Source organism: Spea bombifrons, chromosome 8, assembly GCF_027358695.1.
Source record: "Spea bombifrons isolate aSpeBom1 chromosome 8, aSpeBom1.2.pri, whole genome shotgun sequence".
Classification (NCBI taxonomy): domain Eukaryota; kingdom Metazoa; phylum Chordata; class Amphibia; order Anura; family Pelobatidae; genus Spea; species Spea bombifrons.
This window is the reverse complement of record NC_071094.1, coordinates 23,582,279-23,601,477: the sequence shown is the minus strand read 5'-3', so window position 1 is coordinate 23,601,477 and position 19,199 is coordinate 23,582,279. Positions and strand designations below refer to the sequence as shown.

Genomic DNA, 19,199 nt, shown 5'->3' with positions numbered 1-19,199 from the left:
CGTACCAAATTTACAGGAGACCTCACTGTTCTTTGTGAAGGGTGAGCTTTTCCATTGGGGAGATTTCTTGAATGTCACCTTACCAATTTAACTATTTATTACTGGGCTTGCAGGAAGCAAGTTAATATTCTATTAAATCTTTGATTTGGGCCATTTTTATGTTAAACCAGTGTTTAATTGGTAATAGAGCTTTTTATTGTATTCCATTTTTGTATTAATACTTATTGAATGTGGGAGCAGATAAAATGGTTAACAAATCTAGCAGTTTTCTCGGGGCAAATTTGGCATTTATAAACATACACAACATTCTTCATTGTTGTACAAAAAATTTTTGTTATTGACATTTACACACATATGAAATAATCATGCTATCGCTGGGAAATCAAGAATATCACAAAATGTAATTGTTTAGACTGTTTCCTCTGTGTCTCCTGAGTCTCATGAATGTGTCTTCTAGATTCCAATATCTACTGATAATCAGGAATCCTATAAAACTCCATGAAGCAATCCTATAAAGATGCCTCCTTGTGCCTGGCTTACTTTTCCCAGACTCCCTTTGGGAATTATCAAGTCTCAGGGAATTTGTGGTATGCAAAAAAAAAGATGTTGTCTGGATTCAGCTGGCTGTGCAGACCTGGAACTTTTGTTTTCTCTGCTGCCCCTACGTTAACCTTTAAGTGAAGGTTAATTTTAATAGAGTGGAAAAGGGGAGTGAGAAAACGAGAGAGGGAGAAGTCAAGAGAAAGATGGAGAATTTAAAAATAGAAAAACAAACACAAAGAGCATGTTGGGAAAAAATAGGATTTGGGGCATGTGGATTAGTAATCAGAAATATAGGGGCGAAGAGGGACCATCGATAGTCATGGGAGACAGAAAAATACGTGAATAAAAGTGGGAGATGATGAGAGAAATCTGTGATATTCAGGGGAAGCAGACTGCGATAAACACAGGTGGAAAACACAGGGGGATTTGAAATGAGCCCTTGTTTTTCCTCATTTGAATGTTCATTTTTTGAACTTGTGAGGTCAGAAGGCGTTGGAAAGTGACTGCATTAACTGGATTATAAATATGTAGCAAAGAAGAAAGTAGGTTATCAGAGAACCATAAATTGCAAACGGGAGAACAAAAGCAACCAAGTACAATATTGTGAGAGGAAGAGACATTGAAATAATTTAGTAAAGAGTGAAACTGGGATTTAAATTTCAATATTTGAAGGATGAGGGTGTGAGGTTAGGAGGTGGAGCTCAAATAAGAACTAGACTGAGAGAGATGAAAGAATCAGGAGATGTAGGTGTGGAAGATGAAATGATGGAACATGTTGACACATTACATCATCTGTTATCTATAAAACAGATCCTGTGGGAACTCTTTATGTAATTTTATGTAAATGTTTTAGTACATTTTTATCTGTGTCTGTTATTTTGTTCTCTGTTTTCTTTACTTAGCATTTCATCATGAGGTCTCCTCATAGGCTAGTCTCTCAGCAAATCTCTGAGACAGCATTATTTTACTCTTTTTAAACTATATGGTACAGTATTCTTTTTCAACTTTTCCTGTATGATGATAACTGTAGAGACTACTAGTAGTCTAAGGGTTTCTCCTTTTCCCTTTTTTGCTTGTTTAATGAATAGAGAGCATTTGGTATTTGCATGAATCTGACAAATGGACAGTGGGAGTAGAGGATGAAAGAAAGGATAAGTTGATGTTAGAGAGAAAGAGATTGATGGGCGTTGGAGACAGAGCATGGGAACACAGGAGGGATCTCAGGCTACATGCGATCACAAGTAAAGGGAGAGTTAACAGGAACGTCGCTTTATAGTAGAAAGGTCCAGTGAGCTTCTGCTGCAGTTAAATCCCTGAAATGTCTTTTTAGTTTCATAACCCATTCAATTCTGAATTATACTTGGCCAGCTCAGACCTTCTTGCTGGAGAGACTTGCCAGTGTTGGCCCTTCATAATTAGTAAAGTCAGGGTGTTAAAACACCCTTGGGTGAATAGGGCAGATATTGGAGAACTGAGTTGTGCAGGTTATATAAAGACCTGTATCCCATGGTTTGTATTGCAGACCAGTTGTTTAGTAGTAGTAGCTACTCTCCCAACTACTGTACTCTTCTGCTACTCTCATTTTACTAATGCTCTTGAGAATTCTCATCGCAGTTATTGTTATAGTATGGTTTGCTGCATTGTATTATTTTGTCACATAATCTAACCCCTTATCAGGGGCCATATTTGATCAGTTGTTGTCCCTTAAGTATAATTCTAAAGAATGTGCAGAAAAATGCGGTATGACGAATTAACGCCTGGGAGGATAAAGGTTCCAAGGCCAAATTAATGAGTGATATATTAATAGAGGTTATGTGTGCTGGAAAGCTGTAATAACCATACCTCTTAAAGGGATATTACTCAATTCTCTTATCTAACCTGACAGGTGTCATCCGGGCTACTGCACCACCAGGGTTATAAAAGTGGTTTTATAGTGGGAGCCATTTCCTAAAACTAATAAGTTTGTTTGGTTTCACTTTAAATCAGACAGGGAAATCCACAAAATTCTTCTGAGAAATGAAATTTCAATAATTATTAACTGCACACCCGGCGGCATTGTACACTGTATGTAAATTATATACTAGCCATAGGAAGACTTTCTTACTGTACCACAAAATTTACATAAAAAGTAGATAAGGTATGAATAAAAGTAGTGCTGGTCCTCCAGTAGAGGTTCTAATGGTTAGAGAATGTACTGTGAAATGCATGCTGGAAGAAAGGTGCTGAATTTAACTCTTCTGTAATTAAATGGCGCACTAAAATTTTAAATATTTTTAAAAAACTTTAAGTTTCATTCATATTTTTTGTTGCAAGCACTTGTCATGGCTTCTTTTGTGCTAGATCAAGAAAAAGTCTCACATGGTATAAATAAGAACACCAGTAAAATTGATTAAAAAAAAAACAAAAAACTTACATAGGAGGCCCGGAGCCCCGGACTCCTCACCAGGCAGACATTTCACAAGGTCAAAGAGGGACTCTCTTGCTTTAAGGGGTGTAGTTTGAGTAGCAGCTAGGAGGCAAGGCTTTACTAAGACCCCATACATGCGTGACTAATTGATGTCTTTTCAAAAGGTGTTTCTAAGAATAGTAATGTATATTGCGCTAATATATAAACATGTTTTCTGTTTATATACACATTGTGAATTTTAAGATAGGAGTCACTGCTCCTCCTAAGCATGGATACTTGGGGGTATAAGTAGTTACTTTTATTTACGGTGCACTTGGTCAGGACACGGGGTTGTGAAATGAGAATCGTGTTCCTCATTACTGTGAAGAAAGAAGCCTGGTGGTTTTGTCACTGTCGTGTTAAACACATCTCTCCTTCAGAAGAGGTTATGTCTGTTTCTTGGCACCACATCTCCCTCTGATCTGTGCAGAACTAAAGAAGCCACTTCACACTTCATGGCGATAAGGAAACCGTTTCCACAGCCCGAGAATGCAGAGACATGCCACTGGGAGAACGGAGACTTGAACCACACATGCTTTGTGCTGAATATGAGATAAACAAGGAATTAGGAGACAAGACAAGCTTTGTTGTGAACTGGAGATACTTCTTTGAAATTAAGGTGGCTGATAGTTGAAGGATCCATCTGGATTTCTTTAAGAACCATAGTGGGATACATCTGTTGAAATGATAAAAGAAAAACCCAAAACGTTAAGTGTCAGGAGTAAAATATGATGAGCCTTGGCTACCTGGCCTGCTGGCTTTGTCCGACTTTAGCTCTATTATTGTTATTACCTTTTATTTATTAAATGCAGCACTGTAGAATTTAAATGGATCACATATGTAACAGATATATATATATATATATATATATATATATATATATATATATATATATATATATTAATGCATATGGACACATTAGGAGATGAGAACCCTGCCGTAAGCTTGCCATCTAGCCTTATGTTACTTTTATACAAAATTCCAGGCAGGAATGGTGGGCTTTTGAGAGCTTTTGTAGCTACAAAAGAGGGGAAAAGCTATGGCACTTTTCACTTAGTAATGAAGGCTGCAGAGTATATGCCGTATATTTATGCCCTGATTACAGGTTTTCGATAAAAAATGTACTCTGGTTCTCACAAAGCATGTTCAATAAAACAATTATTGGCCTAGTAATAACTAGGGCCATCTTGAATGTACAGCCAACGGGGCAACTGCCCTAGGTTGAAGCCTACCTAAGGGGCCCGTGGCAGCTTTTCCATTGGCCTCTTCAAAGCCACTATAGCCTGGGAGTCTGTGGAAGTGCTGTACAAATGTTCCCTTCCTAGGGGCCACATCATCAGATTATGCAGAGCAACAGGATATAAAATTACTTATATATAAAAAAGTTGTTTTAGTACATTTTGAATTGTAGTTAAGCCTCTCTTCCAGTAAACATGGTAAAATTGCTATGAACATTACTTCCATTTGTGCTTCTTGGATTTGGAATCCAAGCCTCCTACACAATGACGCATATTGTGTTATGAGACACTATCCCCCATTGTGTGATGAGGCAAGCCCCCTCTGAAGCAAGCCATCTTTTCATAGATGTGATTGTTAACTGAACATTTGTTCCATCACAAAGTTGAATTACTTCTAGTTTAAACTTGACAAATAACTTATCTAGTGCAATACATGGTAAACCAGTACACATTTAAGGCACTATGTACATCCCAAGTTCACGTGATATCATGTATTGGGACAGTAATGCAGCTGGAATTGCCTGCTGGGTAAATTCAGTCCCTACTGAAGAATGTCACAAAAACATTTTAGAGGAAATAATTCAATTTGGTCTATTTTTGCATTTGTAGCTGTCCCTGTTAAAACACTAAGAGGAGTGGATCTGGATTGAAAAGTGGAAATGTTGTTATTGACGTAGGTTGGCAAAGTTGGCTTGTTAGCCGCAGATTGTTTTCTTTCACATAGAATACCTCTTTATCTATGCTTTCTGCCACGCAGTTTGCTACCAAATACAAAGATCAAACTATATTCTTATCTTTTACATGGTTACAGTGAAGGGTTAGACATCCTGTCAATATAATAATAAACTAAAGTTTTTTGCATACATGTGCAGTCATGTATTTACTTTTGTGGTAACCCTAGGCCCAACCTAGGACATCGCCCTCAGCCACCACCATCTACAGTCCGTGTCCCAAGAAGGCGGTGTGTGGCTTTAAGGAATGGAGTGCCAATATATGATGTCACATCCCAGCATGGTGTGTCTTAAAGGAGTTTAGTGCCTAGTCTATGGAGGCTGAGCTGAGCTGGCACAGACTCCATAACGTAAATAGGATCATTGGGTAGATCAAAGATCTCCTTTGTGCACAACCCATTGGTGCAGCAGGATTGATCTGCCCCCCAGATTTGTACTAGGGGCCTAAACCAGCATATAACACTGTACACGAGTATACAGTTCAGTTAGTGAGAACTCAAACTGGATGCTAACACACCTAATTCACCAGCGGTATAGCCTTTTACATTTACGTTCTCTCGATCTACTTAACTGTGGTGCTTTTTTAAAGAAAAAAACTTTTTCTTTAAAAAAGCACCAAACTTTTAGGGTGCGGCCTATATACGAGGGCGGCCTATATCCAAGCCAATACGGTAAGTAGTAGTAATGTTTGTAACATAGCATTTAGTGATGCGATGGGGCAGCACCTTCCAAGGGAACTGATCCCAAATTTACATAATTGAGAGTGTTTATCAAGGGGATGTAAGAAATAAAAAGTTGTGTATGTAAATACTGTGTACAGAAGGGCAGTATGGTACAATATATATATATTGCAGATTCAAAGGCTTTGGTTTAAATTAATTTACATTCTGCAATTTTATTAAATCAGATTAAAATAGATGTTGGATCAGAACACTGTATAATTAATATAGTAGCTGCCCCCTCGCCAGTCTGAGGCACACGTGTGATTGGACTGTACCCAACCAGGTCAAGCAGTTACCAGGATCCGCATGGATTCAGAGCACTAAAATACAGGCACAGTTTTTTTTCCTCTTTGTTTACTATGCAAATAGTACATCCAGAATTTGGCAAGTGAATACTAAATCCTCTTTGTTTTAACCTTGTAAAGCATGGTGTGCTTGGCTTGTACAAGGCAAATAATATTCTGCATTATAGTGGAGTAGAATTTTTTTTTTATAGCATACACAGGTCTTGACAGGGTCATCCTGAACTTGGGGTCACTTTCCTATTGTTTCTAATTATTTGCAGAACCCTATTTTTTGAAGGTATGTGTTTGGGATTAAGGTGTAGCTGCATGTTCTGTACTGGTTCGTTAATTTGTGCCAGAATAGTTATTCTAAAATAAATGAATCCCACACACATTTGGCTCAGCTGATTACAGAATCACAAGGTGGGACCTGTTAAGTTCCTTTTGGTTATTTTCTAACTGCAGACAAGGCGGATATACACACAACCACGGGAATTATCTGTATGGGGGAATTGTGATTCAGATTAAGTTACAACTCATCGTGAAGATGTGTTGTTTTACTAAGGTATGTTTTACCTGGCTGACAATGCTGCCTTTGTCATTTTTAATGCCTAATAAAAATGTTAAATCCCTTTGATATTGAAAATCCCCTTTGTTGTGTTTATACGTAATTCAGTTCTGATTTGCGGTCATGCTAGTTTATTGTTTGGCTCTCGGCTTCATCATATGTTAATATGGAAAGCACGATATTAGATCCTAAATCAGTTTTCTCCAACTCAGAATGTTAGAGCGCAAATACTTCTTGCTATACATTCATTCACAATCTTGGGTGTATTAGCTCTAAGTGTATCATAAGTGTATTTTTGAAGCCAGGTGTGACCACTCTGGTAATTATCAGCCATTCATATTATGGTTCGCTCCAAGTTGGCTGGGAAGTAGACGTTCAAGGCTTATGATACATATCTTAACGGAGGTGATCAGTATGCTTTTACCAGCTCATTCCAGTAGTCAACATATGCTCACCAGACCAAGAATGGCAATAGCCAAATAGGATTAGTAGGCTGACCATATTGGCCATTTATTTTCTCTCTTCACTATTCGCATGTGTAACTGATTCCCTTTGTGTAGATTTACGTCCAACCTACTGCAGAGCATCACTTAAATCAGGTTGTCAGCAACATATAAAATGAAAGGGTGTTGGAAAAATTGACAGTAAATCATTGGAAGGGGACATATGGAAGCCCGCCAAAAGGGATACCATATTGACACTGAATAAATCTTACCCCAGTGTGCAGCCATTATGCATAAATAAACACTTTATTCGTGGAATGCAATGTATACATAGGCTGATTGTAATGGCAGCTGTTCGATTTTCCCAGGGGTGGGCAATACAGCTGCCGCCTCCAACAAGTCTTCATTCATAATGGAGGTTATGTATAAAAGTGATTCTGGAGCAAAGTTTGAAAAGTGGTCTTATCCCTAAAGCAACCGGTGGAAAGATTCCTGCTAATTGGAGCAGTCTACTGGTAGACTACAGTCGTGTAGCAGGTACTGGAATAATGTTGGCTAAAACTATTTTTCTTATCTGATCAGCCATGGGAAAAATGTATTACACTTTACATGAGTCGGCATACACAATTACAAAATAATATACGGAAAAGGGAGCGCACAACCTAGGCGGACTAAGCAATATATGGCCATACAGAGTAACGGAATCCTCAATATTATGCCGTAGATATGTGGGGGGGTTTTAATAGTATTTGCTGCGTATGCCTTAAATTCTTGCTTTGTTTTGTATACAAACTTAGAAGATGACAACATTATTTCTTACGTATTTGACAATCCAGTTTTTGGCTGTACTGTAATGAACACAATCTGCGTGCAAACAGGGCATTTCCCTAGTCGGCCCAATGGCCAGTCTAGGCTGGATAGACACTGTTTACCATCAGATGCGGCAAAAGCTGTAGAACCAATGAGTTTATATATACATTTTGTGATAATTATAGGCACCAAAAAATATGTGTAGAAAGCTAGAACCTATTTAACTTGATGTGTCTTCTTATCTTGCCACATCTTTACATCGCAGATGGCTGCTTTTTCTACTTAATGGCAATAGGCCGTTGTAGCGCTGTATTATGATATTTATGGATCTATATATATATATATATATATATATATATATATATATATATATATATATATATATAATTTAATTTTCAACAATACAGTTAATCTGTTCAAACTAATTAAGGCCAGATATTAAACTGTTTCCAATGGACTTTCCCCTGCGGCCTCTGACTAATCCACTCAGCGTAACATAGAAGTAGATGTAATTTTCTTTGGACACGTCATCTGCGGTGACAGGTAGAGGTTGCCTGCTCATTTATTACTGGCAAGGGAGAATGAAACATTTTTAAAACAGTCTAAAGGTTTAGTTCCAAGTTCAATGACCAGCATCAAGCAGGCACTCTTGCCATAAATACAGAAACATGATTTGTAAATGAAGTTTTAATTACAGATGATTCATAGACTAATCTGATTAGCCCTGACCTAAAATACTCCTAACAGTTCTTAGCAGTCAGACAGTTGTTGGGATTGATGCAGTCAATAAAAAGGAATCCTCAGTGTTTTTCGAGTAAGAATATCATTGTCATGAAGACCATACAAAAGAGCAAATAAGATTTGAGGTTTTTACAAATCGGAAGAGTTCGGGCTAGATGAGCTGTCAAGTTCTATGTTTGAATTATTAATATAATTGAAGCATTACAGGTTTACAGCTCAGAGACGCTATAATTCAACTAGCAGGGATAGAGTTGTAGAGAGATCCTAATGTTAATGCAACTTGATTACAATATCATAATTATTGAATTTGACAGTTTTATCTTTTTGGATTACAGATGAGCTCCCTAAATGTTTTCATTTAGGATCCTTAAAAACCTAGAGCTGCCGTGTTTGTTGAGAAGTACACAGTCTAACTTATAGGGCCAGTTCAATGTCCCATGCAGCCTTGCCAACAAATAATGCATGTTAAAGTACTTTGTTAGTAATTCATACTTTGCATAGAGGGGATTCTGTGTTCAGTGCCAAGTCGAGCCCCCACAGGGAATGCACTAGGAGTTCCAAGTGTTAGGGAGGATCCATCCTCTCTTCCTTTAATAGGAATCAGAACTTGTACACATCAGAGATATAATGGTACTTAGAAAGTAGAAATCTGGTTTAGAAAGGACTGGAATGACAGGTCTATATTGAGTGATCTTTCAAGTGGCTTGTCATTGAAGTAAGCATAATTGCCAATTTCTAATATAGTAATAGAAGACGTACAATCTGTTCTGCATGGTTTTTTTTAAATCATTTGACCAGGTTGGAGAAGTGCAGAATTACAATATATGACCCGCATGGATGGTATGTGGTCAACCTACATAGTTTTATTATTTTGCAGCAAGTAAGTCTCCCAGTGGCTGTAGTCAACCCTTAAAGCTAATTGTTGGTCCTGAGGGTTCCTTGATGTTAAGCAATATGTTACCTACTGCTCCTGAGCAAAGCTATCCTGTATCTTTTGGGTTACTTGGAACTGCCCTCATTCTCTAGTCTAAAGCAACCGTAGGTAACTAAAAAGCCCAGCAAGACACATTCAAAAATAAATCTAAAACACTCTAACAGAGAGCAGGTGGGACAGCTGTAGGTCTGAGATAGCTAAATATAACCCAAGGCACTGATAGATGCAGCCAGTGTTTTTGGATGTTGCGGTAAAATATCTGGAACATCCAGGACATGGAGGGCAGAGGGTCTAGCGGCAAATACTTAGCCACCAGCATTCAGTCATCTGTGTATGAATATTACAATATTGCTGGAAGCAAGGACTGTACATCCTGTTTTGTAAGGTTTCCTATTCATTCCTGGAATTCTTGGCTTCTGTCTGGGAAGCTCTATCTCCGTTTAATTTTTTTGCTTATGATTATTGTTTGTTTAACCCTGCTACATCCTCCTACAAACCTTGCCCATAACTCATTTCATCTCAGTTCTGGTAATACAGAAACCAAATGAAGAGAGCATGAGGGGGCCGAGGTAGTGACTCCATTTAGGTCTGACCTGGGCTCTATTAAAGTTCGTCTCTCAGGAGTGGCAAAGCTGCCTGCCCAACTCTAGTAATGTAATGGTCCTCATGGAAACCTTGCCCTGGCATTATTATAATAATAATTTAATCTAAATATACACTTAGTTGTGTCTCCTGCATTCAAGCAGGGATATCAACCATAACAGCAAAAGTACCACATCTGCACGGAAAAATATCTGCACAATGGACATTTAAAATGCGCTCTTAGCTATCATATGCATTTAAGTGCATAAAGTGGCTGCAATGTCTCGTAAAAGATGAACCAGGTGCATTACTAATCAATCCATTTAAGCATTGGAAAACTAAAACTTCAATGATGTGAAAAAATCTCCCCCAGATATGAAGGCATGCCTCCTAACCAACATCTTAAATATTTTCAAAATATGCAAGATTACGTGACAATGGCTATGAATGTCTATAGAAAAGTGTGTGTGAAAGTGAGAATGTCTGTGTATAAGTGTATGTGATCATGCATATCTATGTATAAGTAGAGCATGGGTGTGAGCATGGATATCTGTGTATAATTGTATGTAAGCATGCGTGTCTATGTATGCGTGTCTAAGTGTATGTAACCATGGATGTGGATGTATAAGTGTGTGGGCATGGCTGTCTACATATAAGTGTACATGAGCATGGATGTGTAAGTGTGTGAGCATGGATGTGTGTTAGCATGAGTAATGTGAAAAGAATGTGTATGTGTTAGCATGTGTAAATTTGTGTGTGTGTGCTTTCTCATGTGTGCCATAGTGTATGATGGAGGGGGACAAGGGGCAACAATGGCTCTCACAAGCTGTTTGAGGGCAACGGTGGCACTGTGAGACCTGTTGCTTGGTGAAGGTGTTTTTTTTAGTTACACCCTTGCGTGTGTGGTGATACTTGTTGGAACACAGCTTGCATGAAAACAGCAGAGTTTGAATAATCAAAAACGTTAGGTTCAATGAGAGACAAGCAAATCATGGGCAGAGTACAAAGAACAATTTGGGAGATTAATATAATGGTTAATAAACACTATGAATTTGCATACAGGTACAGCTGGACCTATTGGCCGTCCACTTAATAGTTGGCTGCAGACATCAAGGCAGGTGAGCATGACCCCTGGTGTCTGTTCTGTTTCAGATAAGTGATGTGGTGGTTTTGAGAGAGTTTGTGTGTTTTTGAGGCATAAAAGAGTCAGCACCTTCAACAATGGCTTCAGTCCATGAATTTGTGGTGTAAGAGTCGCAGTGGCATCCTGTGCATTAATATGAATTACCGTTACTGGTTGACAGAATAAAAAGACATTTTGTTACAAAGTTTAGATATGCATTTGATGACATGGTCCCTAGCTTAAATTGAAAGAGCGTGAAAAAAGGTACTTTTAATAAAGATTAGGTTATCCGTTTTTTAATAGAGAATGAATATGAAGTAAAAAGAAGCACATAAGCTTAAAGAAAATGCAATAGGATGAAATAAAGGGGTGTTTTGGAGAGAGGAGGAGACTGAAGAGAGCGCAGTGTCAGGGACGATTTATGGAGATTTATATAGGAATGGATGTCCCATTATTGTCTAGAGCAGAAGTGGGCCTTGGTTTAGATGGAGGTAGCCGGGTGCCACATTGTCCAGCCGGGTACCACATTTACCAGTTATAGCAGATCTCGGCCACTTTGTTAAATCCGAAATTGTTCTGTACACTAAATAAACCTGTGTGATGTCACTGAAAAAGGCTGTGTGTGTGTGATAAATATATATATATATATATATATTTATATATATATATATATATATATATATATATATATTTGGATTAGTCTTTCCCTTTTGTTGCATTGCTGTTCCTCTGGTGGGGGCTGATTCGTTCTGGCAGTGTGTGTATATAAGGGTGGGGGAGGAGATGGGAAAGAACTTCAGGACAGGAAATGATCTACTAGCTTTATCATAGATCTTAACTCCACCGAATAGTCTTCTTTTCAACTAAATGTCATCGACCTTGTTTATTAAAAATAACTGCAAAATATAGGTACTTTTTATAATTCTATTTAGATAGGAAGGTGAGAGCTCCTCTTTAACCAATATATAAATGGCCGAGACTTACTAAGACGTTAAAAGGGTCATTGGTACTTTATTAGCCTCTACCATTTCTGAAGGACGGCTGTTCCATTTTTCTACCACCCTCTCGGTCACATAAAAGTACCGTAATACCTTTTACTAGAGCAATGGACCTATTTATAAGCCATATTCTGTATAACCAATTTTTGGAAAGAAAATGATAACATTTAATTACACAATATTTTATGTACAAAACTGGACAAAATAAACCAAACTTTGTATTGCTAAATTAGATTGTTGTATTGTAAATGCAAAACAAAATATAAATGTTATGGTAAAAGATGTATTTTATCATCTCAAGTTATAAAAATATTTATATTTGGGGAAAAAAGACGTGTATTAGTAGCAATCACCAGGATGGATATATATATATATACACACACACAATGGCTCAGACCACATTACATATGACACACACATATACATTATATATATGTACATGCATATGTATGTGTGTGTATATATATATATATATACACACGTATATATATACACATGTGTGTGTGTGTATATATATATATATATATATATATATATATATATATATGTGTGTGTCATATGTAATGTGTCTGAACCATTGTAGCTTATCTAGACTGTTTAGATTTGGAACTGTTTATATTGAACTGTACTCTTTTTTTTGGTTAAAGCGTTGTCGAGACAGCAACACACATTTCAATATAAATTAAATGCAATTTTGTTTTTGCTGTATACTATATACTGTTTTTGACCCATTTCCTCTCATTAAATGTACATTTCTTAATGAGAAAAGCTGCACAGATTAATGATTAGAAAGCATTTCCTGTAAGAATTGGCTTTGAGGCTACCATATTTACAGAGCCCTGCAAAATGCATCCATACTCCCTTCCAACTGGAAACAGCTTGTGGGGGGGAGGGTAACAGAAACATGGTAAAGCCATAAAGAAAAAGGGCAGTGAATTTCTGGAAAGTAAAAATAATTGTTTCGTAACCGTGGGAGTTGGTATGAATCCCCCATTACTTTGGTTTTAGCAGTAATAAACTCCTAAGTGTTTAATTAGCGCGGGCAAGTGGAGGAAGACATCTGCCTTTTAATTTCCAGCTGTTTGGTTAAGTGAATACCAAAATTGCGTTTACCACGTTCTGCAGTGTGGCGTAGAGTTCTCCGGCAGGTAACTAGTTAAATACAGCCTACAGAAATACTCCTTTTTTCCCTTTCCCTTTCCCAGCCCATGGGCTGTCCCAGGGCTGCCAGGTTTGTGCATGGAACATTTGTTCTTGGAGGAAGGGAGTTTAGTGAGGTCAGCTGGGCCAGATGCTGCTATTAGCAGAGCTTATGTGTAGGAGAGTCAGAGCCTCACCCTCTATGTGCTGGGGATATCCTATCCAGATTTTTGCCCTCCAGACCTGTGGATAAATTCATGCAATTCAATGAATAGGATCAGGACTAAGAGGACCAAGAATGGTAAGCCACACTGATCCGTGTGTATCGTACTATAATGGACCTCAAATGGAACACCGGGGAGATTTAATGTATGTGTTTAACACGCGGAGTCAGAGGGATTTTTAAATAGCAGAATATTGCTCTCCTGCTTTTCCATGTAAGGGTTAAGGGTGCTTGTGATTTTTGAAAGGGATCATTCTCCTGAAGTTTTACAGAATATGTCATGGAGACAAGCTTTTCTGTGCTGTAAAAGCTCGCGATCTCTCTTACTATACAGTTTGGCTCTGAAAAATGTCTCTCGATCTGCTTGGTGGATTTGACTGTTTCACCGATGATCCTTGAAGACAAATATTTCAAATAAATTGGATTCGGTGGATCATGTATGTTACTGGAATTTTAGGATTTTTCCCGGTTTGTTTGCACAGTGTGTTCAAACTAATGCGTAAAGTGGTAACAACTTGTGGACAGCAGTTTAAACAAAGTTACATTTAACCTGGTCCACAGGAGACCGGGAATCTGGTATTTTGATTAAAATATAAATAGTCTTCCACACGTGGTGTTTGAGGTTAATATGTCACCCTGCCCATAGTCCAAATGGTCCATAGATAGTCTTTGCTGTTTAATAAAGCAAGTAAATGTGACTTTCTGGTCATGAATTGTCTATAAAAAGACACAAAGTATCACATTCTGTTTCTAAAAACCAACAATTTTCATTCACATTGTTGCTGTTTTGAGTTTCTACTGTGTGGCATCTACTTCATGCTTTCTAGTACTTTTATGTGTGTTTTCTCCCCCCTCCTCTCAGGTTTTGGATAATTCCAGTTTTCCAATTCTTTAGCATTATTACGCACAAGTTGGATGCATTGGGAATAAGTGAGAAGCTTTTTACCCCATTTACAAAGGTTTCTGTCAGTCTGAGGTAAACGTGAAAGCCTCTGTCAGACTAGCTGTGCAAAGTTTTGGTGTAGAGGAGCTATGAGTAACGTGTCGCTGAATAAGACAAAATTTGGAACCCATGAAAAGCCCCAAATCCTTATAACCAGGTGCATTGAGATCAAAAATAACACTTAAGACCTAAAAAGTAGTAATGCCGGTTCACCATTATATTGCATTAACTCATTATTTGCTAGACCAGAAAATCATGATGGAATGGTGGCTTGTCCAATACGTTGTCATGCAGAAGATATGAGTGGCTAAATCCAGAGATTTGCATGGTAACGGGCAATTTCATTTCTTGAAAGAAATTCTTCTGGTTTCCATAAATCCAGCTTCCACAGAGTTATGTTATAGCAGGAAATGCTTGTGTAGGAACGGCACCGTTGCCAATATTTAACACTTCCCTTTAGGGAGCTACCCCTCACCCCTCTCCTGCAAAGGCTAGGAGTGGAGGGAGAGCAAGAAGAAATATTTTCCAGAGACCAGGGAAAAGGCAGGACAATGAGTCTGGAAATACTTTAAGAATTTGAATGTATGTAGTCAGAGCGGTTTCTGGTGAAGCTACGTACTTAAGGGTTTCTGGGAATGGCTGGGGTTGTTCGAGATATTAAGGTGGGATGTCTTGGACAAATGTGGGCCGCCTGGGATTATGGGAGCTGACAGGATGTTGCTGCTGTCACTTTAAGGACACAGCAAGCTCTGGAGCTCTGCATCCACCTCCTTGTTTATGTTGTATTAAAAATACAATATGTAGTTGACGGTACTTTTTATTGGGCCGACAAAGAAAGCGATGTAACGTTATGTAAGCTTTTGGGACCTCTGTCAGCTCAAACTGTAGATTGTCTTCTCTTGGCCTGATACAGCTACATACGCACACAAACAGTAACCAACAATGTTTGGAAAGGACAATGTTACAGTTCCACATGTATAAATATTAAGCTGTTTGGGATCTTTTAGTGGATTTTAGTATGGTAGCTGGCCTGGCATATTGAAGAACCATTCTGATTTTAAGTTTCAGCAGCCTATTTAATGATGCATTCTGTATAAAACTTCTACATCCTGTAGTCACACGTGTAAAATACCATATAGCTCATTGGCCCGGCTATTTGTGCTTGGCTGAGTATCATGGGAACCGCGGTCCACAGCTGGTGTGCCATAGGTTATTAATTACCAGCAACAGGAGATGATAATAATCACACCCTAACCCTGTATCACACCATACTTTAGTATACAAAAAAGGTGAATGTTGATTTATTATTCATTTTTATGATAGTAGGACTGTATCTTTCTTCTGCTGATTTCTGGCAGAAAATCAGAAGATGTGTCGATATTTTGAGGACATCATTCTTGTTCATCTTTGGGTGTTTCTATACTGTTGACTATAACTGTTTTTAACTCTCCCCTAATATTAATCTAAACTCATATTTTCCTTGTACATTGTAGGATCTCTTTAACTAAGATCTCATTTTGGACTATTCTGTAATGAGCATGCAGTGAACACAAGGAAGCCAGGAGCTGCTCAGAAAATGTTGAATTTTTTGGAGAGCTTCCTCCCTCTGCATTCACGAGTTTATAATGAAATTTCCAATTATTCCGGCCATGTGTCTTACATAAGCTACTGATCAATGGTTAATTATGCTGGGTCTGTTCCTCCAAAAAGTTGTAATAATTTCATACGCATTATTAAATGGCCCATCTAGCTTCCAAATCATACTACAGCGAAAGCAGCTTGTCATTAGTTTATGTTAAGCAGAAACAATTTTCAATTTTACAAGATCTTAGAGGTATCAATGCCGTTCCATGTCATTTTATCATAGCTGCCTCACAGTGACCTGCTGTAAAATGAATATAAAATAAAAAGTAAATTGCGACAAAAAGGTAATAATTGATTGATAATTGAGGATAGATTAAGAGTATTGAATAATACATGACTTCCAGAAATATTGTTTTGACTTTTCTAAGTTATCTCATTATCTTATTAGTTATTTTCTTAGGTTGCAAACTATATTATAGATATATTTCACTCTCAGGGGAAAGAGTTAACAGGATGATGTATCAGAGATTGGGGTCTTCGGCCTCAGTGACCCCACTTCAGAGCCGCCTCTGTAAGGAATGTTCCTGGGGCTTTTCTGCACAGGGTTGTATCTGTGCAGGGGTTAATTACATGCTCTTGATGACATATTCAGGAGCAGAGGCGGGCACATATTTGGAAAGAGTAGAAAGGACCCTGTATATGTTCAGTGTGTGGGATCACATCCCACCCCAGGCAGCGTCTGTGCCCCTAGGGATGAACAGGGAGCGTCGTGGAAATAACAAGGCGATTGTGTGGCAATAAATCGCATCCCAACATCATGGGTTCATTTTGAGACTAAACACTTCCCAGGCATTAACCCTTTGATTATTGGCAAATCAATGACTGCTTCATTGTAATGTAACCTTTTGAACGGTAGTGAGACCATACTGGAGGGTGAGGGCTCTTTTAACTGGGGAGATTTATATTAAAAAATGTAATGGCATTAAAATAATCGATACCTTGCGTTTTTCAAATGTCTCAGTTAAAGGAAGCCTCTGCTTAAGATGTATGTCACTTATGACCTGCATGATGCATCTTTGCCATATGCTAACACAAACATCCCACTACATTATACCAAGCCATTATAGACCACAGGGTCTTTCCATATACTTCTGGATTAGAGCTATATTGAGTTTCTAATTGAGCAATATGTAATATTTGGATTAAAATAAGACATTCTATTCTGGCAGTTAGGGATTTTGTTTATTTTGTTTTACTTACTACTCCAGCAGTTGTGTAATAGTGATATAAGAAAGCATGTATTTCAACTATTCAACTGCACAACTCTTTTTAAAGGGGGGAAAGAGGTTTGCGGTGTGGGTGAGACCCCAGTCTGCTTTTTTTAAATTATTGTATCAGTTTAACCCCTTTGTGACACTTTTAAAATATTTTTGTTTTTAAATATTTTTCACGAATGAGAAAAACTCTTTCTCCCTCTCATTATAGTGTTACCCACTTGGCTCATTAGACGTTTCAGAAGGCTGTGTACAGACCCTCTAGGAACCTTTTTTTTTTTTTTACATGCAATTATGTTTCCGGCGGTGTCAAGACTTCTCTTCAGGCATTCTCCGTTAGTAACTGGAACGCGTGCCAAGCTCACAGATCCGAGTTACAGCGGATCAGTCCTCAGGAAGCTCGCAATGACCCCAGACTGTTGAAAGCCACACTGATCTCCCTGTATGTACTATTACGTCCTCTGTCTTCTAGGGCATGTTTTATAGGATGTAATAGTATGTCCTGTGCCATGAAGGGGTTAAAGTATCATTGCAAATGAGACAAAAGTACATATCTTTAAATCTCGCAGCTACTTGCTTATTCAATACACTGCTAAGCCTACTGACTCACATTATCTCAATAACCGATTACTTCAGTAAGTAGTTTATAAAATAAGCAGTCACTGGCTCTGTTTTGCCCCTTGCTGCAGCTAACACACATGCAGCCTTTTTAACATTAAATGGACTTCAGCTACATATAGACTAGTTTTAAAAGACAAAATTAATTGTAGGCTTATCCTATAGCATTGTTGAATCCTAGCCATAACAGGATCATTTTGGTTCTTATAACTATTTTTCATTTTACTTCCTGTGCTGATATTGACCCCTAGAGACTTTGTATAATAGCAGCTGATTTCTGACACTTGACTTGTTACCTTAAATAGCCAGTTTTTGTGTGTGAACTATTAGGCTTTTAGTGAAATTTAACTCTGTAGGACTCTTCAGGAACACTTTGTATACGTAAAGGCATTCTCAACATGTCCAGGCTCTAGGAATGTTATGACTGCCACCTGTTCCTTCAAGTTAAGTTAAAGTATATATTTACACCGATATATTGGGGAGCACTGTTACAGTGGTTTATACCGACAAAATTCTTTCCTTAGCTAGCTTTGCAATGTCTGACATCCATGTTTATTCTTCTATGTGTCTAAGTAAGCACAAATCTGCCAGTATTTTGCAAATACTCAAGTTGCCTATAAGGGTAGATCATTCTTCTGAACATTGCAGGTATGTCTGGCAATACATATGATGGTTGCCAGCATTCTGGCATCCTCCTTTGAGGACCAATGCCTTGGGTATATAGGAACCATTCGATAACCCATGCTAAATGAAAAAAAAATGTTCTAGGAGTATTTGCACGTTTGTTTAAAATTGTTGAATAAAGTGTTATTTATATACGTTTAGCAGGTTAAAGTTTGCACAACACGCTTTTAATTTTCAGGCTCTAATGAGCTGTCTGTGGCTTAAAGACAATAATGCTAGTTTCCGTTTCCTCCTATTCTGCTAGTACCTCCTGGGGGAGTACAGGGTGGTGAGCAGTCCTGGGAAAACGAGGAGTCACATTTACAGAAGAGGTGTATAAATGGCACTGAATTGAATTTAGCATATGCCTCCCATTGTGGTCTCTGATGTATTTGTTATATATCAAGAAAGTTGAAAGCTTCCAATTGCTTGATGGTATCCCTTAGTAGGCCTTTTCCAAAAAATGTTTTAAAAAAAAATCTCTTTGAATTAATCCTGTTAAAAAGACAACTTGTGAATCCCTCTACCCTTTATAAAATATTGCTAGACATGTTGGGGGGTTCTGATGAATCTCTCTTTATGCGTTTGCAA

At 38.0% G+C, this 19,199-nt stretch overlaps 1 protein-coding gene across 3 annotated transcripts in view; it reads left to right on the top strand.

The window, feature by feature from the left end:
• The window catches only part of STARD8 (StAR related lipid transfer domain containing 8), a 51,804-nt gene that overhangs the window by 12,607 nt on the left and 19,998 nt on the right, over window positions 1-19,199 (top strand). Inside the window, exon 1 of one of the 3 annotated variants that reach the window (XM_053472330.1) lies at window positions 13,350-13,604. The exons of the other annotated variants lie outside the window; for them this stretch is intronic. Within the exon in view, the coding sequence (XP_053328305.1) occupies window positions 13,571-13,604 (34 nt within the window). The 5' untranslated portion in view covers window positions 13,350-13,570. Of the gene's footprint in view, window positions 1-13,349; window positions 13,605-19,199 lie in introns of those variants that run through there. 3 annotated transcript variants of the gene reach the window in all.